Source organism: Nerophis ophidion, linkage group LG01 (assembly GCF_033978795.1).
Source record: "Nerophis ophidion isolate RoL-2023_Sa linkage group LG01, RoL_Noph_v1.0, whole genome shotgun sequence".
Taxonomy (NCBI): Eukaryota; Metazoa; Chordata; class Actinopteri; order Syngnathiformes; family Syngnathidae; genus Nerophis; species Nerophis ophidion.
Genome location: NC_084611.1, coordinates 21972722 through 21997519, shown reverse-complemented (window position 1 = coordinate 21997519; position 24798 = coordinate 21972722). Strand labels below are relative to the sequence as shown.

The following is a 24798-nucleotide window of genomic DNA, read 5'->3' as shown; positions in this document are numbered from 1 at the left end:
TGACTTCTTATAACAATCAATTGTTGAGTTTGTCAGGAAACATGCACATGCTAAGGTGTAGTTAGTCCTATTACCTGGCTGACATGAGACCTGCCTGATGGACCCTGACCTGACTCTTTTCATGGGTGGGAGAGGGTGCATGTTAGGGTCTGTTGTACCCCCTCCGGAGCAGCTCGACATCTGGGTCCCATCAGCCAGCAGGAGGTGTGGCCCTGAAGAGAAGGGGGTGGGAGTGTACCGAAAAAGAGACAGATGGAGGGAAAGCGCAAGGTGATTAAGGGAGAAGTAGATAAGGCAAATTATTTTGATAACGCCTTTGTCACGACACCCTAAAATAGAAACAAAATTCAGGCAAGGGTGGCAAAAAAGGTAGATAGCATCTTACATATCTCCAAGTGTGACTAGAGATTGTGCGACACGCCACTGGACAAACTCGGGGTGCACAGTCAGTGCTTTTTGCTCCATTTCATGCTGTTTGTATGAAGTTCTGCCAACAAGAAGAATTACAGGAATTGCCTCCAAGCAAGACTGTTTGTATGTACCCCTTATTAAAGAATTTAGCAAAAAACAAAACAAAACACTGTTTCCTTGTAAAGTTATTTTTTTCAAGTTATAGTGAATAACATTTGTTTTTGTTTCTGTAAAATAAAAGTAAAACAGCTGTCAGTCAGGGATAAACTGAAAGGATTTGTTTAATACAGTGGGGTAAAAAATATATTGTCAGCCACCGACTGTGCAAGTTCTCCCACTTAAAATGATGACAGAGGTCTGTAATTTTCATCATAAGTACACTTCAACTGTGAGAGACAGAATGTGAAAAAAAAATCCAGGAATTCACACTGTAGGAATTCTAAAGAATTTATTTGTAAATTATGGTGGAAAATAAGTATTTGGTCATCCATTCTAAGCTCTCACCGATGCAAGGAGGTTTTGGTTCAAAATCTCACGATACATGGCCCCATTCATTCTTTCCTTAACACGGATCAATCGTCCTGTCCCCTTAGCAGAAAAACAGCCCCATGCTTCACAGTAGGTGTGGTGTTCTTGGGATGCAACTCGGTATTCTTCTTCCTCCAAACACGACGAGTTGAGTTTATACCAAAATGGGTACATGGATGATACAGCAGAGGATTGGGAGACCAAAAACTAAAACTTCCAGTGATAAAAAAGGACTATATGTGAAAGTGTGAGGTGAAAATGTGGGTCTTGCTGGACTCTGAATAGCTTATTTAAATGGCTGAATGCAAGACAATTTGCTTAAGTGTAGTTTTTTTCTTTGTTGAGATCAAGAAAAGAGACAAACGTTAGACAACTCTGAGATCTCATGCATCGCTCTATGGGGGACGTAGTTCTCAGGAGACACTTTTGCAAAGAATGAGAAAACCACTTTAGTCTCTGATTCTATGTCTCGGACAGGGGTCAGTAACCCAAAATTTTGAAGGAGCCATTTTTGTCCAAAAAAAAAGAAAAATATGGGTTTGTACCCGCAAAAAATTAAAAGCCTTCTATAAGTGATATAATGAAGTCAACACATGATGTACGTGTCTGTATTAGTTATATTAACCTACTATCAAAATGACTTTAATAGTCTGATACAAGTGATATAATGAAGACATATTATTTAAGTGTCTATATTAGCCTACTTTTATTTTTACAACCTTGGAAAACATTAGTAAACCTTCTCAGAGGGTGAGATAACTCCTCTAAATGACTGTCTTAGAATGGCCAAAAGTATAGATCTGTGTGTCCAAGTTAAAGCAAATGGCGGGCTGTCTTCTTCTAATGAATTTATTGCAATCTATGCAAGCTGGGTAACGTTTGCTGTGGTCTGGAACAACATGGCACACAAACAACTATCAGAAATGCAGTCAATATTGTATACAGATAATGTGTCATGAGAAATTCAGATTAAAATTAAATACACAGAGGACATAGGAAATTTAACGAGCTCAAATATACCTATGAGTGAGGCATAATGATGCAATATGTACATAAAGCCAGCCTAAATAGCATGTTAGCATCGATTAGTTTGCAGTCATGCAGTGGCCAAATATGCTTGATAAACACTCCACACAAGTCAATAACATCAACAAAGCTCATCTCTGTGCATACACGCACAGTATAAAACGTTTGGTGGACAAAATGAGACAAAGAAGGAGTGGCATAAAATATGTACAGTATTTCTCTGGTATTTTGAAGAAAGTTATACATGTAAACGTCCAGAGTCGGGACCCAAGGTGGACCGCTCACCATATGTCCCGGCAAGAAATCTGCGTTCAAAGGACTCCGGCTTATTAGTGATTCCCAAAGCCCAAAAAAAGTCTGCGGGCTATAGAGCGTTTTCCATTCGGGCTCCAGTACTCTGGAATGCCCTCCCGGTAACAGTTCGAGATGCTACCTCAGTAGAAGCATTTAAGTCTCACCTTAAAACTCATTTGTATACTCTAGCCTTTAAATAGACTCCCTTTTTAGACCAGTTGATCTGCCGTTTCTTTTCTTTTACTCCTATGTCCCACTCTCCCTTGTGGAGGGGGTCCGGTCCGATGGCCATGGATGACGTACTGGCTGTCCAGAGTCGGGACCCAGGATGGACCACTCGCCTGTGTATCGGTCGGGGACATCTCTGCGCTGCTGATCCGCCTCCGCTCGGGATGGTTTCCTGCTGGCTCCACTTTGGATGGGACTCTCGCTACTATATTGGATCCACTTTGGACTTGATTCTCACGGTTACGTTAGATCCACTATGGATTGGACTTTCACAATATCATGTTAGATCCGCCCGACATCCATTGCTTTCGGTCCCCCACATATGTGGTCCTCTCCAAAGTTTCTCATAGTCATCATAGTCGACGTCCCACTGGGGTGTGTTTTTCCTTGCCCTTATGTGGGCCCTACCGAGGATGTTGTTGTGGTTTGTGCAGCCCTTTAAGACATTTGTGATTTAGAGCTATATAAATAAACATTGATTGATTGATAAACAAACTACGGTGAGTTCAAGGACCGCCAAAATGAGGACAAAACGGCGCTCGCCAAATACTCTCATCAGAGAATCATGTTTAATACAAACAGTGGGATTTCTAACAGTTAGGGAGGGCTGTGTCATGTTGTCCTCCTACAGAAACCCTATTAAAACAAACATATGTTTTTCCCCTATCTCTTTCTATTTTCATACATTTTTGAAAAAGCTCCAGGGAGCCAGTAGAGCAGCGCTTAAAGGGCTACTGAAACCCACTACTACCGACCACGCAGTCTGATAGTTTATATATCAATGATGAAATATTAACATTGCAACACATGCCAATACGGCCTTTTTAGTTTACTAAATTGCAATTTTAAATTTCCCGTGAGTTTCTTGTTGAAAACATAGCGGAATGATGACGTGTACGCGTGACGTCACGGACTGTAAATATTAGCGCTGCACACACATATAGCTAAAAGTCATCTGCTTTAACCGCATAATTACACAGTATTTTGGACATCTGTGTTGCTGAATCTTTTGCAAATTGTTCAATTAATAATGGAGAAGTTAAAGTAGAAAGATGGAGTTGGGAAGCTTTAGCCTTTGGCCACACAAACACACGGTGATTCCTTGTTTAAAATTCCCGGAGGTGAAGCTTTACTATGGATCAGAGCGGTCAAGCGAACATGGATCCCGACCAAATGTCAACCAGCAGTTTTCGGTGAAAAAATTGTGGTACAAAGTCGCCTCTTACCGGAGATCAGCTGAGCTTGAGCCGTACATACAGTTGCCGTCGACTTCCATCAGACACTAGCTTCAAGACACCCGTGGACACACCCCTCCGACTATCAGGTACTATTTAATCTCACTAAAACACTAGCAACAAAATAGAAAGATAAGGGATTTCCCAGAATTATCCTAGTAAATGTGTATAAAAACATCTGAATCCGTCCCAATGCAATCGCGTTTTTTTTCTAACTTGATTTTTTATTTTTATTTTTTTTCTAGTCCGTCGCTATCAATATCCTCAAACACGAATCTTTCATCCTCGCTCAAATTAATCGGACAATTGTCGTTTTCTCGGTCCGAATAGCTCTTTTTGTTGGAGGCTCCCATTAAAAACAATGTGAGGATGTGAGGAGCCCTCACCCTTGTGACGTCATCATCTGTGACTTACGGTAAAGGCAGGGCTTTTCTGTTAGCAACCAAAAGTTACAAACTTTATTGTCGATGTTCTCTACTAAATCCTTTCAGCAAAAATATGGCGATATCGCGAAATGATCTAGTATGACACATAGAATGGACCTGCTATCCCCGTTTGAATAAGAAAATGTCATTTCAGTAGGCCTTTAAGAGCCGCATGCAGCTCTAGAGCCGCAGATTGCAGACCCCTGGTCTAGGAGGTATAAATATGACATAAATGAGACCTCATCTTCGCTATATGAGCATGTAAGAAGACTGGAGTGCACTTTTCTTTTTATTTTAGGGTGAGGTAATGCCTCTGCCACAATTCAAACAAAAGAGAAGATAAAGTACTCAAACAAAAGTAAGGACATTGTGGCACTGTATTTGTGTTTACATTAGTTGGAGACTATGCTTCATGGAGATGATATAAATGTTAACACCGGGTGGGCAGTACTTTACCAATTTTATTTTGGGACGAGCAAAAAGATAACTCAAATGTATTGCACCATTTTTTGTTTATTTGGCATGCTGCTTATCTGTACAAACCCCGTTTCCATATGAATTGGGAAATTGTTTTAGATGTAAATATGAATGGAATAAAATGATTTGCAAATCCTTTTCAACCCATATTCAGTTGCATGCACTACAAAGACAAGATATTTGATGTTCAAACTCATAAACTCAATTTTTTTTTGCAAATAATACTTAACTTATAATTTCATGGCTGCAACACATGCCAAAGTAGTTGGGAAAGGACATGTTCACCACTGTGTTACATCACCTTTTCTTTTAACAACACAATTAACGTTTGGGAACTGAGGAAACTAATTGTTGAAGCTTTGAAAGTGTAAGTCTTTCTCATTCTTGTTTTATGTAGAGCTTTAGTCGTTCAACAGTCTGGGGTCTCCGCTGTCGTATTTTACGCTTCATAATGCGCCACACATTTTCGATGGAAGACAGGTCTGGACTGCAGGCGGGCCAGGAAAGTACCCGCACACTTTTACTACGAAACCACGCTGTTTAACACGTGGCTTGGCATTGTCTTGCTGAAATAAGCAGGGGCGTCCATGATAACGTTGCTTGGATGAAATGTTGCTCCAAAACCTGTATGAACCATTCAGCATTAATGGTGCCTTCACAGATGTGTAAGTTACCCATGCTTTAGGCACTAATACACCTCCATACCATCACAGATGCTGGCTTTTGAACTTTGTGCCTATAACAATCCGGATGTTTTTTTTCCTCTTTGTTCCGGAGGACACCACGTCCACAGTTTCCAAATATAATTTGAGATGTGGACTCGTCAGACCACAGAACACTTTTCCACTTTGGATCAGTCCATCTTAGATGAGCTCGGGCCCAGCGAGGCCAGCGGCGTTCCTTGGTGTTGTTGATAAATGGGTTTTGCTTTGCATAGTAGAGTTTTAACTTGCACTTACAGATGTAGCAACCAACTGTAGTTACTGACAATGGTTTTATGAAGTGTTCCTGAGCCCACGTGGTGATATCCTTTACACACTGATGTCAGTTTTTAATGCAGTACCGCCTGAGGGATCAGAGATCCGTAATACCATCGCTTACGTGCAGTGATTTTTCCAGATTCTCTGAACCCTTTGATGATTTTACGGACCGTAGATGGTAAAATCCCTAAATTCCTTGCAATAGCTCAATGACTAATATTGTTCTAAAACTGTTCGACAAAAGTGGTGACCCTCGCCCCATCCTTGTTTGTGAATTACTTATCATTTTTTGGGAAGCTGTTTTTATACCCAATCATGGCACCCACCTGTTCCCAATTAGCCTACACACCTGTGAGATGTTCCAAATAAGTGTTTGATGAGTATTTCTCAACTTTATCAGTATTTATTGCCACCTTTCCCAACTTCTTTGTCACGTGTTGCTGGCATCAAATTCTAAAGTTAATTATTATTTGCAAAAAAAATGTTTTATCAGTTTGAACATAAAATATGTTGTCTTTGTAGCATATTCAACTGAATATGGGTTGAAAATGATTTGCAAATCATTGTATTCCGTTCATATTTACATCTAACACAAGTTCCCAACTCATATGGAAACGGGGTTTGTATGTTTTAATGCAGTTCTGCAAATGTTAGGTAATAGAATGTTTCTGTAATACCATTTGTTTCCTCCCCTTGGGTCAGAGGTCAGAGGTGGTGGCCGGCTTTTTTTTTTTGCGACTGTGTCTGCGAGCTCAGTGGCGGGTCAGAATGTCAGCGGGCTTATCATGTGGGTGGTGGGTCTTGTCGCACTGTTGGTACCAGAAACAGAGAGCAGGACCAATTACCTTCTGACCCCTGCAGGCTTGAAGCCCTCACAGGACTCACTGCTGCTTTTTGTGTGAGGGGGTGCGGGAACTCACTGACCTTATCTATTTCATCGTGCACCCTTTTCACCAAATACCCTAATTGGACGTGTGGCAAGAAGCGTTGTGTGTGTGTGTGTGTGTGTGTGTGTGTGTGTGTGTGTGTGTGTGTGTGTGTGTGTGTGTGTGTGTGTGTGTGTGTGTGTGTGAGAGATTGTATTTCTACACTTCTTGAGACATCAACAAGGAAAAGTACCGTCCATATGAAGACCGATGAACAAGTTAGGACCGAAATAATGATCCCAATACGGAAAACCATTGCATCTAATAGAGAATGTCTCATTTGCACCCTTGGTGGTGAAATCTATCAAAATTAGGGTGGTCCCAAAAGGAAGGATTTTTTAAATTGACTGTAAGTTTTAAAAGTGGTCCCTCTCTGCTCAACATATGAAATAACAAGTGTGAGTAAGAAATTGAAATGCACCCCCTTTTAGATAGATGGATAGATAGTACTTTATTGATTCCTTCAGGAGAGTTCCTTCAGGAAAATTAAAATTCCAGCAGCAGTGTACAGAGTTGAGATCAATTTATTAAAAAAAAAAAAAAAGTAAAAAGTAAATAATGGGGGTTTAAAAGGAAACAAAATAGAGAAATATTACAAAAAGAATAAAAACAATGGGAATAACAATATAACAGTAAAATAAGAATATAACAAGACAAAGTAGGCAGTAGTGACCATGTTATGAAAACGTATTGCACTGTTAATGTTTTGCATCCCCCGTCATCCTAATACCCCCCGTCCCCCGTCCCAGAGAGGAGTTGTACAGTCTAATGGCATGTGGGACAAAGGAGTTCTTGAGTCTATTAGTCCTGCACTTGGGATGAAGCAGTCTAGCACTGAACAGGCTCCTCTGGCTACTGATAACGCTATGCAGAGGGTGACTGGCATCATCCAGGATGCTCACTAGTTTGTCCACAGTCCTCTTCTCTGCCACCGTCACCAGTGAGTCCAGTTTCATTCCGATTGTAGAACCGGCCCGCCTGATAAGTTTCTCAAGTCTGGAGCAGTCCTTCTTAGATGTACTGCCCCCCCAGCACACTACCATGTAGAACAGAACACTGGCAACCACAGACTGGTAGTACATCCACAGGAGTTTTCTACAAATGTTGAAGGAGTGCAGTCTCCTGAGGAAGTACAGCCTTCTCTGTCCTTTCTTGTACTGGTGGTCCGTGTTAACAGTCCAGTCCAGCTTATTGTCCACCCAAACCCCGAGGTAGTTGAATGAGTCCACGGTCTGTACCTCAACTCCCTCGATCACAATAGGTTGTGACCGTGGACTCGACCTCCCAAAGTCAATGACCAGCTCCTTGGTCTTTGACGGATTGAGCTGCAAGACGTTCGTGTGGCACCAGACAACAAAGTCCCTCACCAGGTTCTGAAACTCCTCCTCTCTGCCGTCCCTGATGCACCCGACGATGGCTGTGTCATCCGCGTACTTCTGGATGTGACACAGCTCTGAGTTGTAGCAGAAGTCAGCGGTGTACAGGGTGAAGAGAAGAGGGGCCAGCACTGTTCCCTGCGGTGCTCCGGTGCTGCTGATCACAGTGTCAGACGTGATGTCCTTCAGTCTGACGTACTGTGGCCTGTCAGTGAGGTAGTTCGAAAGTAGCCAAAATTAATAAAATAAATACAAATAAATATGTATATAGAGACATACTGTAATAACTTGAAGTAAATAATGAAGATTAAAGGCCTACTGAAACCCACTACTACCCACCTCGCAGTCTGATAGTTTATATATCAATGATGAAATATTAACATTGCAACACATGCCAATACGGACTTTTTAGTTGACTAAATTGCAATTTTAAATTTCCCGGGAGTTTCTTGTTGAAAATGTCGCGTAATGATGACGTGTACGCGAGACGTCACGCGTTTTTAGGAAGAATGAGCGCTGCGCACTCACACAGGTAAATGTCGTCTGCTTTAACCGCATAATTACACAGTGTTTTGGACTTCTGTGTTGCTGAATCTTTTGCAATTTGTTCAATTAATATTGGAGAAGTCAAAGTAGCAAGATGGAGTTGGGAAGCTTTAGCCTTTAGCCTCACAAACACACGGTGATTCCTTGTTTAAAATCCCTGGAGGTGAAACTTTACTATGGATCAGAGCGCGGTCAAGCGAACATGAATCACGACCAAATGTCAACCAGCAGGTTTCGGTGAGAAAATTGTGGTTAAAAAGTCAGTTCTTACCGGAGAAAAGCTGAGCTTAGGCCATCCATGAAGCTGCCGTCGACTCCCCTGAGACATTGGCGTCAAGACACCCGTGGACACACCCTTCTTCCGACTATCAGATAATATTAAACTCACTAAAACACTATCAACACAATAGAAAGATAAGGGATTTCCCAGAATTATCCTAGTAAATGTGTCTAAAAACATCAGACTCTGTCCCAATGCAATCACATTTTTTTTTAAACTTTTTTTTTTTTCTAGTCCGTTGCTATCAATATCCTCAAACACAAATCTTTCATCCTCGCTCAAATTAATGGGGAAATTGTCGTTTTCTCGGTCCGAATAGCTCTTGCTGCTGGAGGCTCCCATTTTAAACAATGTGAATATATGAGGAGCCCTCAACATGTGACGTCATCCTCTGCGACTTCCGGTAGAGGCAGGGCTTTTCTCTTAGGACCGACAGTTGCGAACTTTATGGTTGATGTTCTCTACTAAATCCTTTCAGCAAAAATATGGCAATATCACAAAATGATCAAGTATGACACATAGAAGGGACCTGCTATCCCCGTTTGAATAAGAAAAGCTCATTTCAGTAGGCCTTTAAAAGCTAATTACAAATAAAGATTTAAAAAATGAACTAAAAGCTTACCTTTTTTATACTTGCATAGTATGTATATATTTTTATTGTTGTAAATACAAATATTTATATATCTAGAAATGGGGGTCCTGAAGCGGTAGGCATTTTTCGGAAGACTCAAGAAGGTAAGAAATACAATAATGCAGTGGTTCTCAACCCTTTTTCGGTGATGTACCCCCTGTGAACATTTTTATAATTCAAGTACCCCCTAATCAGAGTTAAACCATTTTTGGTTGAAAAAAAGAGATAAAGAATTAAAAGCAAGCACTATGTCATCAGTTTCCTATTTATTAAATTGTATAACAGTGCAAAATATTGATAGTCTTTCTTGAACTATTTGGAAGAAAAGATATAAAAATAACTAAAAACTTGTTGAAAAATAAACAAGGTATTCAATTATAAATAAAGATTTCTACACATAGAAGTAATAATCAACTTAAAGTGCCCTCTTTGGGGATTGTAATAGAGATCCATCTGGATTCATGAACTTAATTCTAAACATTTCGTCACAAAAAAATAAATCTTTAACATCAATATTTATGGAACATGTCCACAAACCAATCTAGCTGTCAACACTGAATATTGCATCGTTGTATTTCTTTTCACAGTGTATGAACTTACATTCATATTCTGTGGAAGTATCATTCGATAAATATATTTATAAAGGATTTTTGAATTGTTGCTAATTTTGGAATGTTTAAAAAAAATCTAGCGTACCCCTTGGCATACCTTCAAGTGCCCTCAGGGGTACGCGTACCCCCATTTGAGAACCACTGCAATGGTGTGTGTGCGTGTGTGTGTATGTGTGTGTGTGTGGCGAAAGCAGGAAGTTGGCTTCAGATGAATTCGAAAAAAAAAGCCACAAAAAGTCACAGTGATGACTGGAAATGGAACAAACCCAAGTGGGTCATTTTATCCGACTTTATCTGACAAGTGAGTGTGTGTGTGTGTGTGTGTGTGTGTGTGTGTGTGTGTGTGTGTGTGTGTGTGTGTGTGTGTGTGTGTGTGTGCGCGTGCGTGCATGTGACTGTGTCCGGCGATCTGGGAAAGGCGGGTGTCAGGTGGGCAGCACTAATGTGTAGGAATGCAGAGATTCCACAGTGGCTTTGTGGACTGGTTGTGTCACTCAGACAGCCGTCCCCCACAACCCACCCTGACAAGTCCATGGGAATGAACAGAGCGGGCGGTACCTTGAGAGCGTTCTTTCTCTTGCATTCTTTTCCCCGCACAAGCATCGGCAAACACGCACAAAGTTTTGTAAATAAATACAGTAATGAGAATGGGGTAAAATGGTAAATGGGTTGTACTTGTATAGCGCTTTTCTACCCCTTTTTAAGGAGCCCAAAGCGCTTTGACAGTATTTCCACATTCACACCCTAAAGGCGGGAGCTGCCATGCAAGGCGCTCACCAGGACCCCTCAGGAGCAAGGGTGACGTGTCTTGCCCAAGGACACAACGGACATGACTAGGATGGTAGAAGGTGGGGATTGAACCAGTAACCCTCAGATTGCAGCCACTCTACCAACTTCGCCACGCCGTCCATGGGTGACATGCAGTAGATTAAATAACCATGCAAGGAGGATGTTAGTCCATTTTTAGTTATTGGCTGTCAATGCCATCCTTCCGAGTCTAATCGTGTATCATAACTTAATTTTTGTTTTTTTAAATAAAACCAAAACTAAAAAAACAGGAAATAACAGCTTGTTTTTTCAATATTTGTTTCCAGACCCAAAACAAAAAAATGTGTAAACTTATCACTTGCCTGTTTTAAAATGTTGTGTACAATTGGAAAATGGAGACAACCGATACCACGCATTTAAAATAGTTTTTTGCTGAATCCATTTGATACAAGTTTACCTGGAAGTCGATATACGTGGCTTTTGGGCTTGCAGGTATACAAAACATATAAGAAGACAGGAGGACAAGGGGGGCCTAAATCTAATTGAATTTATTGAATGTCGAAAAAATATACCGTATTTCCTTGAATTGCCGCCGGGGCGCTAATTGATTTAAAACCTCTTCTCCCTCCTGCGCTTACCAAAGGCATGCGGTAAAAGTAAGCATGCCCTAATTATTTTAAAACCTCTTCTCACTCTGGCACTTACCAAAGGCATGCAGTAAACATTTGAGTGTGATGTAAGCTTGGACCTTAAATCCTACTGAATAGCTATTAATCTTCTTCCCTTTATGCGATTTCAAATGACCGGTATTGAATTCAGCCTCCTCCATTTTGAAAATGATGACAGGGGAAGTGTCACCCATGACGTCACGAGTTTGACCAGGTGGTAATACTAAGCATGCGCTAATTATTTTGCAAAGCGAGTTTGACCCTGCAGTAATTCAAAGCAGGCACATACTATATGCCCTGCGGCAATTTAAAGAAATACAATATATGTTTTTTTCGTTTTGGGTCTGGAAACAAGTATTGAAAAAAAAAAACAAGTAATTTTTTTTAGTTTTGGTGTTACATCTTGATAATGATAATAATACACAAAATTTGTCATGTTTTTAGATAAGTGCAATTCAGTGTGTGCCCAGCAGGCCAACTTCACTCAAAAGAAGATACCAAACTGCACCAGAAGTGTATTTACTTTATTTGTACTCTGACCAGAGGAGTGCAGCACGGTGGAACAGGGGTTAGTGTGTGTGCCTCACTACAAGAAGGTCCCGGGTTGCATCTTTCTGTGTGGATTTTGCATGTTCTCTTCCAACTCCAAATACATGCACCTGGGGATAGGTTGATTGGCAAGACTATATTGGCCCTAGTGTGTGAATGTGAGTGTGAATGTTGTCTGTCTATCTGTGTTGGCCCTGGGACGAGGTGGGTAGTAATCCGTTAAGGAATCATATATAAGAATTACATGTCAAGTCATCATTAAATGGCATTACAAAGGCATTAAAAAATCATGTTCTTTTCCACTACCTCTATAACTGATAACAGTAGTTAAACCGGGATATGCTCAGTTCAAAATTAGATGTACGGCGCCGAAATCTTGTTATTGTTTTCATTTCGATGTCCCGCCCGCTACCGTTTGACCAATTAGAAAGTCTGTGAGTGTGTCACATCCAGGTTGCCAGTTGCGCACCACCACCTTCGTCTAGCTACTGCCACTGGTAAAGTTACTAAACATGTCAGACCTCAGAAAATCTAAAAGGCGTCCCTACGATTCTCAACTCATTCATGACAAAGCGCGGAACAAAACAAGGATTTGTATCGGGGATGCCTTTGAAAGATAAAGACGACTGAAGGCGGAGAAGATTTTTAATTTCCTCCTTGATAGGTAAGTAAGGCATTTATTTACATTTTCTTATTACTTGTAATAAATGCAGATGGACATTTCGCACGTAAACTATATTGTCCAATACAGTCTATGATCTTGTCTAACAAAGTTAGTATGTCCGTGCAACGAATGCTTAGCATGCTAGCCCGGTCAATGGGAGCATAGGTATAGCCTGGTTCGATGACATATAGGCTAACAGGGCAAATATATGCCCGTTAGCCTGTATGTCGATGTGTAATCGAACTGACGGGGCAAAATATATTTACCACAAATATGGGTAGTGTCAATGCCTATTTCGTTCTCTAAATACTGATACGCTCAGAAAATGGGTTCCGACAATAGCACGGCTGTTATGGCAATGTGTGACGTATGGAGACAGCCGAATCACATGATAAAGTTATTCTTAATTTGTGTTTGCATATTGTGGACTACATGTACCAAATCATATAGCAATCTGAAACGTTTGAAACAGTAGCCTATATGGGCATACATTTGTACAAACCCTGTTTCCATATGAGTTGGGAAATTGTGTAAGATGTAAATATAAACGGAATACAATGATTTGCAAATCATTTTCAACCCATATTCAGTTGAATATGCTACAAAGACAGCATATTTGATCTTCAAAGTGATAAACAAAAATCTTTTGTGCAAATAATCATTAACTTTAGAATTTGGTGCCAGCAACACGTGACAAAGAAGCTGGGAAAGGTGGCAATAAATACTGACAAAGTTAAGGAATTCTCATCAAACACTTATTTTGAACATCCCACAGGTGTGCAGGCTAAATGGGAACAGGTGGAAGCATTTCAGCTTCCGTGAAATGCTCAGTCATTCACAAACAAGGATTGGGAAACGGCCACCACTTTGTGAACAAATGCATGAGCAAACAGTTTAAAAACAACATTTCTCAACGGGCTATTGCAAGGAATTTAGAAATTTCACTATCTATGGTCCGTAATACCATCAAAAGATTCAGAGAATCTGGAGAAATCACTGCACGTAAGCGATGATATAACGGACTTTTGTTCCCTCAGGCGGTACCTCATCAAAAAGCGACATCAGTGTGTAAAGGATATCACCACATGGGCTAAGGAACACTTCAGAAAACTACTGTCAGTAACTACAGTTTTTCGCTACATCTGTAAGTGCAATTTAAAACTCTACCATGCAAAGCCAAAGCCATTTATCAACGATACCCAGAAACACCGCCGGCTTCGCTGGGCCCGAGCTCATCTAAGATGGACTGATGCAAAGTGGAAAAGTGTTCTGTGGTCTGACAAGTCCCCATTTCAAATAGTTTTTTGGAAACGGTGAACGTTGTGTCTTTCGGACCAAAGAGGAAAAGAACCATCAGGACTGTTCTAGGTGCAAAGTTGAAAAGTCAGCATCTGTGATGGTATGGGGGTGTATTAGTGCCCAAGGCATGGGTAACTTACACATCTGTGAAGGCACCATTAATGCTGAAAGGTACATACAGGTTTTGGAGCAACATATGTTGTCATCCAAGCAACGTTATCATGGACGCCCCTGCTTATTTCAGCAAGACATTGCCAAGTCACTTGTTACAACAGCGTGGTTTCATAGTAAACGACTGCGCATGTTGCAAGTAAGACAGGTCGGAAGTATAGAACGCTGACCAGATCCACATCTCAAATCATGGTTAATCATCTACAAATGTATGTGCATTTCTGTACAATGTGTAGCTCCTCTTGCCTTCTTTGAAAGTGTTGATGAAGTGTGTAGTACTTCCTCTCTCTCCAAAGGAGGCCGGCTGTCGGATGTCTGCTGCCATTAAATCTTAAAGTCTGATTACCGCTAGGAGTCGCCTCGCTTTGATCAGAGCCACCATTTAACTAATACAACTTCCTCTTTAGTTAGATTGATGTCATTAGCTATTTCGGCCGCCTCAATTGGATGACTGATTGCTGTGTGTGTGTGTGTGTGTGTGTGTGTGTGTGTGTGTGTGTGTGTGTGTGTGTGTGTGTGTGTGTGTGTGTGTGTGTGTGTGTTGAAGTGTGACGCTGAGCGAAACCAGAGTTCACCAGTTTTTCTTTAAGTGGGGGCCACTTGTGTGACGGCTTGCAGACTTCCTAAGTATGATCTTGACATTAGTGGAAGTTAATGAGCCATTTGTTGACTTGGTCACCACCCTCTTACCTGAGGCCATGCTGTCCCCGTCGCGACAGCGTTTTTACGAATCCGCATGATGTTTGTTTGACTTTTCCAACTAAATCTGCAAATCTTCCTCCTTTGATCTTCAGAGTCCCTTTGACTTTCACATTATTTTGAGTATTGGTTCGTCTGCCGTGCTGTGCTGTAAAAACATTATTCTAGAAACTAACATCTGCAGTCAATCATAATTATGGATGATAAGTTAATAGGACTTGGCCTTGTCAAGTTACAATACATTCTGGAACCTTCAAGGGGAACATTATCACCAGACCTTAAGCGTCAATATATACCTTGATGTTGCAGAAAAAAGAACATATGGTTTTTTTAACCGATTTCCCAACTCTAAAAGGGTGAATTTGGCAATCGAAACGCCTTTCAATTGTTCGCTGTCAGAGCAATGACCTTTCACCTGTGTCGTCACAAGAGGAAGCAATCCGCCATTTTCTCAAACACATTACACACACCAAGTCAAATCAGCTCTGTTATTTTCGACTGTTTTCCGTACCTTGGAGATATCATGCCTCGTCGGTGTGTTGTCGGAGGGTGTAACAACACCAATACATATATATATATATATATATATATATATATATATAGGTGTGAGAAAAATCACAAGACTACTTCATCTCTACAGAACTGTTTCATGAGGGGTTCCATCAATCATCAGGAGATGAGAAAATCATCTCATGAAAACAGTTCTGTAGAGATGAAGTACTCTTGTGATTTTTCCCATACCTACATATTGCGCTCTACCACGGTATCGAACACTATTCTCTGGATAATCCAATCAAGACATATATATATATATATATATATATATATATATATATGTATTAGGGTTGTGAATCTTTGGGTGTCCCACGATTCGATTCAATATCGATTCTTGGGGTCACGATTCGATAATATATCGATTTTTTCGATTCGATTCGATTCTCAATTCAAAAACTATATTTTTCCGATTCAAAACGATTCTGTATTTATTCAATACATAGGATTTCAGCAGGATCTACCCCAGTCTGCTGACATGCTAGCAGAGTAGTATATTTAAAAAAAAAAAAGCTTTTATAATTGTAAAGGACAATGTTTTATCAACTGATTGCAATAATGTAAATTGGTTTTAACTATTAAACAAACCAAAAATATGACTTATTTTATCTTTGTGAAAACATTGGACACAGTGTGTTGTCAAGCTTATGAGATGCGATGCAAGTGTAAGCCACTGTGACACTATTGTTCTTTTTTATTATTTTTATAAATGTCTAATGATAATGTCAGTGAGGGATTTTTAATCACTGCTATGCTGAAATTGTAATTAATACTGATACTGTTGTTGATAATATTCATTTTTGTGTCATTACTTTTGGTTTGTTCTGTGTCGTGTTTGTGTCTCCTCTCAATTGCTCTGTTTATTGCAGTTCTGAGTGTTGCTGGGTCAGGTTTGGTTTTGGAATTGGATTGCATTGTTATGGTATTGCTGTGTAGTGGTTTGTTGGATTGAAAAAAAAAAAGAAATAAATAAAATAAAATTAAAAAAATAAAAATCGATTTTTTTTTAAAACGAGAACCGATTATGAATCGCACAACGTAAACGATTGGATTCTTATTCTAATCGATTTTTTCCCACACCCCTAATATATATGTATGTAAAAAAAAAAAAAAAAAAAAAATATATATATATATATATATATATATATATATATATATATATATATATATATATATATGGCACTAAGCAATTAAATCTGTCAGGCTTGCCCCTGACAGTTTGTCTATGTTTTAGTTTTTTCCTCTGCATTTGTCTGTTTCCTGTGTTTAGTATTTCCTGTCTTTTAGTTCCTGTCAAGTGCTCTTAATTTGTCAGCTTCCTGTCTTGTTCCCTGAGTGCTGTGTTCCTCCCCAGCGTGTTTAGTATTTCCTGTCCTTAGTTCCTGTCTAGTGCTCTTATTTTGTCAGCTTCCTGTCTTGTTCCCTGAGTGCTGTGTTCCCCCTCAGCTGCGGCTGATTGGCATCTGGCCACACCCGTTGCCAATCAGCCGGCTCCTATTTGTACCTCCTTTGTCTTGTGTCAGTTGCTGGATTATTGTATTGTATTGTCGTTGCCTCATGTCACTCTTGTGTCTTTGCCACCTGTCGAGCTACATCTTGTCCTGGTCGTCGTAGCGGTAAGCTGTTTTTGTTAGCCATTAGCTATTTCCAGTTTTTCTGTTTGTTATCCTCTAGCTTCCATGCTAAAGTTCCTTTTTTGTTTTTCTAGTTCCCAGTGCTAGCTCTCTTAGTTTGTTATTCCGCCCACGTGCGTGCTTTTTGTTTGCTCTTGTGTAGTTTTAATTAAATCAGGTTTTCATATACCATACCTGCCTCCATCTCTGCATCTTGGGGTTCAACAACAAACACCCCTGACAAAATCACCAAATGATTCCCGAGTGTGGCACACGCTGCTGCTCCCAGGGGGTGAAATTGGGGATGGGTAAATTGCAGAGGAAAAATGTCACCACATCCAGTGTGTGTGAGACAATTGTTGGGACTTTAACTTTAACTTTATATTTGGTGGCACATGATTAGTTATACATTTAAAAAACTATTTCACTATTATAAAATGTACAACATTTTCAAAAGTAAACATCTTGTGTTTCTTAATGACATCACAGTGATGCAACCTTACAGGTTTTCTGTCAAATACCTTAATTGCCTGGTTGTACAGGGATATGACTGAAGTTAGCGACCATCAGCTCAGACAATAAGAGAAATGAGAGAATATCATTGCGGGGAAATACAACAGAGCAGCTTGACGAGACAGTTCTCTTCTAATTAAAAGAAAGCAGTTCGAACTTGACTCAACCTTTGTACACACAGTATTTTATTATTGGATCAAGAATTATTCCTAAATACTTTGTCTCTTTAACTTCTTGGATGATTTCATTATCTATACCGACTGCGTGCGGCTCTTTAACACCACCCGAGTGGCTCCCTGGAGCTTTTTCAAAAATGGAAAAAGATGGGGGAAAATATGTTGTTTTAATAATGTTTCCGTAGGAGGACAGACATAACACAAACCTTCCTAATTGTTAGAAAGCCCACTAATAATATGTTTGTGTTTATGCTTCACTTATGGCAGTATTTGGCCATCGCCGTTTTGTCCTACTAATTTTGGTGGTCCTTGAACTTACCATAGTTGGTTCACGTGTAAAACTTTCTCCGTCGCCGCCACAGAAAGATGTGTGTTATGCCACTCTGTCTTTTTCTCATTTTGTCCACCAAACTTTTTATTCTGTGCCTACATATTGCATTATTATGCCTCGTTTGTAGGTATATTTGAGTTAATTTAATCTCCTTTACTTATGTCCTCTATATATTGAATTTATATTTGCATGCTTCATGACACCTTATCCGTGTGTAATATTGGCCGCTTTTCTGATTGTGTGCCATGTTGTTCCACACCACAGCAAACGTTACCCAGCTCACAAAGATTGTGATAAATCCATTACAAGAAGACAGCCTGTCCTTTCCTTTAACTTGGGCACACACATCTAAACCTTTGGCAGTTTTTAGGCCAGGAATTTACAGGAGTCATCTAACCCTCTGAGACACTTGTTGCCTTCATTATAACTTTTAACTTTTTGCGGCTCCAGATGGACTAGTTTTGTGTATTTTTGTTCCAATACGGCTCTTTCAACATGTTGGATTGCCAACACCTTAAATAACTTGTTTGAAGGTTGTGCTTTAATTGTCGTGTTGTTCCTGATTTTTTGTCTATATGTGCTTCCCTAGCAGCCATTGACTGTGTGGTGGGCTCCTGGGGTCTCTGGTCCTCATGCACGTCTCCATGCGGGGTGGGCAGCACCGAAAGAAGCCGCCAAGTGTCCGTCCCTCCTCGAAACGGAGGCACCCCCTGCCCGGACCTCAAACAGCGCCGAGGGTGCTTCGGAAACAATGAAATATGCAGCACAGCGAAAGGTAAGAAAAACAAGACCGTTTTTCCTCCCCTGCTAGGACATCTCTGTTACGTATTAAAGGGGAACATTATCACGATTTCAGAAGGGTTAAAACCAATAAAAATCAGTTCCCAGTGGCTTATTTTATTTTTCTAAGTTTTTTTCAAAATTTTACCCATAATGGAATATCCCGAAAACAGGCTTTAAAGTGCCTGATTTTCGCTATCTGTAAATCCACCCGTCCATTTTCCTGTGACGTCACATAGTGATGCCAATACAAACAAACATGGCGGATAGAACAGCAACATATAGCGACATTAGCTCGGATTCAGACTCGGATTTCAGCGGCTTCCGCGATTCAACAGATTACGCATGTATTGAAATGGATGGTTGGAGTGTGGAGGCAGATAGCGAAAAAGAAATTGAAGAAGAAAGTGAAGCTATTGAGCGAATAGCTATTGAGGCTATTCGGCGATCGCCTTCTAACCAACGATTGCATCTTTTGACCACTGGAGCAACTTAAATCCGTCAAATGGTAAGTTTTTGTTTGGCATTAAATGTGGGTGGAGGGAAAGGCTGGATGCAAATATAGCTACAAATGTACATACAGCTAGCCTGAATAGCATGTTAGCATCGATTAGCTGGCAGTAATGCCGTGACCAACTATGTCTGATTAGCACATAAGTCAATAACATCAACAAAACTCACCTTTGTGGTTTTGTTGACTTTATCGTTGGAAATGCATCTGCTTTGAGTGTCGCAGGATATCCACACATCTCTGTCGTAGCATCGCTATCGTCGGTAAAATAAGCAGAACAAACGAATGACTTTCGCATCTTTTGAAACTGGTGCAACTTGAATCCGTCGATTGGTATGTGTTTGTTTGGCATTAAATGTGGATGGAAGGAAAGGCTGGATGCAAATATAGCTACAAATGAGGCATAACGATGCAATACGTACATACAGCTGGCCTAAATTGCATGTTAGCATCGATGCACACTCCACGTAAGTCAACTTGAATCCGTTTATCGTGTTGTTACATCCGCCGACAACACACCGACGAGGCATGACGTCTCCAAGGTACCGGAAAACAGTCGAAAAAACGGAAAATAACAGAGATGATTTGACTATGTGTTTGTGAAAATTGCGGATTGCTTCCCATTGTAACGTCACGGGTAAAAGGTCATCGCTCCGACAGCGAACAATTGAAAGGCGTTTAAATCGCCAAATTCACCCTTTTAGAGTTGGGAAATCGGTTAAAAAAACATATGGTCTTTTTTCTGCAACATCAAGGTATATATTGACGCTTACTTAGGTCTGGTAATAATGTTCCCCTTTAAAGCCCTCTGTTGTCGCCTTGCTCCGGGCCACTTTGAGATCTATTACAGCTTGTATACAGTGTAATAAGCAACACGTCCGCTTCTGAGGCCCCGTCTGCAGCTGTGTTGCATCATTTGCCCAGGAACTAAACACCACTCCGCAGACAAACACTCTCAGGGCAGATTCATAGGCAAACTTAACTTGACATCCCTTCCTCTTTTGGGCCACATGATAAAGGATTTTTTTTTTACTCCCTTAATGCCATCATGCAATTTGATTTGCGATGCAAGCTAACTTGTTTCCTTTGACCGGCAGAGGTGGCAAAGATCCTTCCAGATTCCTTCCAGAGGAACTTTAAGGACCCTTGGAGGAGGCCTCACATGCTGATAAAGGAGGCGAAGGCCAGGTAAGATATACAAATTGCACTTCTTTCTATACCAGCCTTTTGTTTTTTACAGCAGACACTGTGAGGGCCAGTGTTGTTTAAAAATAGAAAAAAGTAATATATAAACTCTATTGCCAAAAGTATTTGGCTACCCATTGTAAACTGACAGACAGGCGTCAGCGGATGCTGAAGCGCACAGTGCGAAGAGGTCGCCGACTTTCTGCACACTCAGTTGCTACAGAGCTCCAAACTTTATGTGGCCTTCCAATTAGTCCACGTACAGTACGCAGAGAGCTTCATGGAATGGGTTTTCACGGCCGGACAGCTGCATCTAAGCCAGGGGTGTCAAACTCAAATACAGAGCGGGCCAAAATTTAAAACTGAACAAAGCCGCGGGCCCAGGTTGAACAAATTAACCTTTTGATAGGGACCCAAACAGGTTTTTCATTGAATATTGAACAAGCAATGCTTATATAACTTTATAGTGACATGCAAAATCAAGTTTCAAATAATAATAATAATAATTAAAAAATATCAATGGCATAACAAATACAATTTAAACAAAAATGGAATGCCTAATTTCTAAATATCAAAATAAACTTTTTGTCCACAGGCTAATAATACATTTGAAAATAAAATAACAATGAATGAATCAAACATTCAAGCCTTGACATAGCAAGAGAAAGTGCGTGAATAAAACGTTAATTAGGGCTCAATTTGCGACACTGATTTGCTTTAACACTAAATATGGAACATGCGACGCTTATATAACTTAATAGTGCAAAATGCACTTTCAAAAAAGAAACAAAAAAAACATCAATAGTATATTAAATAACATATGAATGAACAATGTTATGCCTCTTTTCTACTTGCAGCTTTCTGAGGTAAATATCAACATTAACTTTTTCCACAGGCTAATAAATTTGAAAATAAAATAACAATGAGGTGGGCAGGGTTTGGGGGGGTAGGGTATCGTGGTAGCGGGGGTTTATATTGTAGCGTCCCGTAAGAGTTAGTGCTGCAAGGGATCCTGGATATTTGTTCAGTTGTGTTACAGTGTGGATGTTCTGCCGAAATGTGTTTGTCATTCTTATTTGGTGTGGGTTTGCAGTGTGGAGCATATTTGATACAGTGTTCAAGTTGTTTATACGGCCACCCTCAGTGTGACCTGTATGGCTGTTGACCAAGTATTAATTGCGATCACTTGTGTGTGTCTGTGAAAGCCATATATATTTTGTGATACACGCAAATTCAGTGCCTTTAAGGCACGCCCCGAGTATTGTTGTCCGGGTGGAAATCGGGAGAAAGGTTGCCCGGGAGATTTTCAGGAGGGGCACTGAACTTCAGGAGTCATCCAGGGAAATCGGGAGGGTTGGCAAGTATGAGTATTAGCGGTGAATGTGGTGTTATAATATGTTATATTGTCATTATACCGGCGGGCCAGCTCTAATGTTAATTTGATTTTGCCTCAAGGGCCAAATTAAATTACACGGCTGGCCAAAATTGGCTCGCGGGCCAGAGTTTGACACTCATGATCTAAGCCATACATCACCAAGTCCAATGCAAAGCGTGGGATGCAGTGGTGTAAAGCACGTCGCCACTGGACACTCGAGCAGTGGAGACGCCTTCTCTGAGTGATGAATCCCGCTTTTCCATCTGACAATCTGATGGACAAGTCTGGGTTTGGAGGTTGCCAGGAGAACGGGACATTTCGGACTCCATTGTGCCGAGTGTGAAATTTGGTGGAGGAGAAATAATGGTGTGGGGTTGTTTTTCAGGCTTTAGGCTTGGCCCCTTAGTTACAGTTAAATAAACTTTAAATGCTCCAGGATATTAAATTTTTCCATGCTCCCATCCTTGTGGGAACAGTTTGGAGCGGGCCCCTTCCTCTTCCAATATGACTGTGCACCAGTGCACAAAACAAGGTCCATTAAGACATGGATGAGTTTGGTGTGGATGAACTTGACTGGCCTGCACAGAGTCCTGACCTGAACCCGATATAACACCTTTGGGATGAATTAGAACGGAGACTGAGAGCCAAATATATATATATATATATATATATATATATATATATATATATATATATATATATATATATATATATATATATATAGTCCTCTTGGCCAGGACTCCCTTGAAAAAGGGGATTTTAATCTCAATGGGATTTTTTTCCTGGTTAAATAAAGGTTAAAAAAAATATATATATATGTATATATATTTATATATATATAAATGCATATATATCGATCATATATATATATATATATATGTATATATATATATATATATATATATATATATATATATATGTATATATATATATATATATATATATATGTATATATATATATATATATATATATGTATATATATATATATATATATATATATATATATATATTTTTTTTTTTTTTTTTTTTTAACCTTTATTTAACCAGGAAAAAAATCCCATTGAGATTAAAATCCCCTTTTTCAAGGGAGTCCTGGCCAAGAGGCAGCGAAGATACACATACAATTACATTCACATTACACATTAAAATGAAAGGATGGACATCAAGTAAAACAGTTACAGATAACTGAAGCTCCTTGAAATGCTGTAGGTTTAACTCATGCTCACTGACATAAGGCACATGTCCAGCGCTGGCAAGGAGCAACAGGTGATCCTAAATAGACTTGATTGACCAATAGAAAACAGGTGTGCTGGCAAGGAAACTAATCAGAAAGTGAAGGTGCAGCAAGTCAAAAAGTTTGGGGACCCCTGATTTACAACTTTATACTTTTAAAGCTGCGACTGTGTTGGATCCATTGTGGATTGAACTTTCACAGTATCATGTTAGATCCGCTCGACATCCATTGCTTTCCTCCTCTCTAAGGTTCTCATAGTCATCATTGTCACCGACGTCCCACTGGGTGTGAGTTTTCCTTGCCCTTATGTGGGCCTACCGAGGATGTCGTGGTGGTTTGTGCAGCCCTTTGAGACACTAGTGATTTAGGGCTATATAAGCAAACATTGATTGATTGATTGAAATATACTGCTGCATATAGAAGCAAGCACGGAGGAAGAGTGAGACCTTGGAGCAGATGGAAAAGCCAAGAGAGGGGGATGAAAGCAATTTTGGCGCTATAAATATGGAACTTGGAGCCAAACTATTTTGACATAAATGGATTGCTTACCCAAAATCAACAGGAAACGTCCCCGGCTAGCTGGACCAGACCAACAGTCCATCGAGTGAGTCACTATAATATCGATCATGATACACACAGCCCGCCATGCCTGTTAGTACAATTACAGTAAGTCTGGCTAGCTCAGCTTTGTACAAACAAAACATGAAATGTAAGCTAATACTTTACAGATACTGTAATATGACTGTTCATATTTTTTCAGTCAGTTCAAATTGGTCTCTTATCTCAGCGTTATACATTACAAACTCAAATTGTTTTAGAAGCTATCTTACCTCTTGCTGTAGTTAGCTTTTACAGCTAATACCGAAGCATGCCGATGTGTTACTACGATAGAAAAAGAGTTTCTCAATGTTTGGTCTTACAGTAACAATGTCGCTACAGCTTGGTTATTATACAGGTTACGGAACATAAATGAAGTATTTTTGGCGGTTTTTGACTGCATTTTAATTGGGTTTAGAAGTAAGCAATCAATCAATCAATCAAAGTTTACTTATATAGCCCTAAAAACGAGTGTCTCAAAGGGCTGCACAAGCCACAACATACATTTATATATTTGTATTTGCTGTTCTCACTCATGACTGGTCGGTATCGGAATTGGCAGCATAAAACCTTGATCGGAACATTCCAAGTGAGCACCTTCCATCCATCTATTTCCTACCGCTTGTCCCTCTCGGGATCGCTGGGGACGCTAAAGTCGATTCCAGCTGCACTCAGTCGAAAAAGGCAGGGCACAAGTTGCTGTTATGAGCCACTGCCCGGATCATAGTCTGTTTACGTTTTTGTGACACTTTTGTTTTTAGCATCTCTTGAGTTTGTTTGTTTCAGTTGCCATGACAGCATATTGCACTCACCTGCCTCTGGTTAGTGTTCGGGACGCTCACCATTTGCTCGGGCACTAATCAAAGGGCTATTTAGTCTATGCCCTGGCCTCATTCGGTCTGGCTTCTTAATTTGCTTTATGCAACAGTTGACGACAGTTTTTTCCGGCTCTTTACCTGCCAGCTTCCACGCTAGGCTCTTTTACTTGCTAGCTCCCACACTAGCCCCTTTAGTTTTGCCTTCCGTGCTATGAGCACGTTTTCTTTGTTCCGGTCTGATTTCAATCAATCAATCAGTCAATGTTTATTTATATAGCCCTAAATCACAAGTGCCTCAAACGGCTGCACAAACCACAACG

The 24798-nt window shown here is 40.2% G+C and overlaps 1 protein-coding gene across 2 annotated transcripts in view; it reads left to right on the top strand.

Moving 5' to 3' along the window:
• The window catches only part of si:dkey-178e17.3 (somatomedin-B and thrombospondin type-1 domain-containing protein), a 76867-nt gene that overhangs the window by 24607 nt on the left and 27462 nt on the right, over positions 1-24798 (top strand). The window contains exons 2-3 of one of the 2 annotated variants that reach the window (XM_061898304.1): positions 18570-18752; positions 20366-20456. In XM_061898304.1, coding sequence (XP_061754288.1) covers positions 18570-18752; positions 20366-20456 — 274 coding nt within the window. Of the gene's footprint in view, positions 1-18566; positions 18753-20365; positions 20457-24798 lie in introns of both variants that reach the window. The other variant, XM_061898295.1, reaches the window with a different exon arrangement.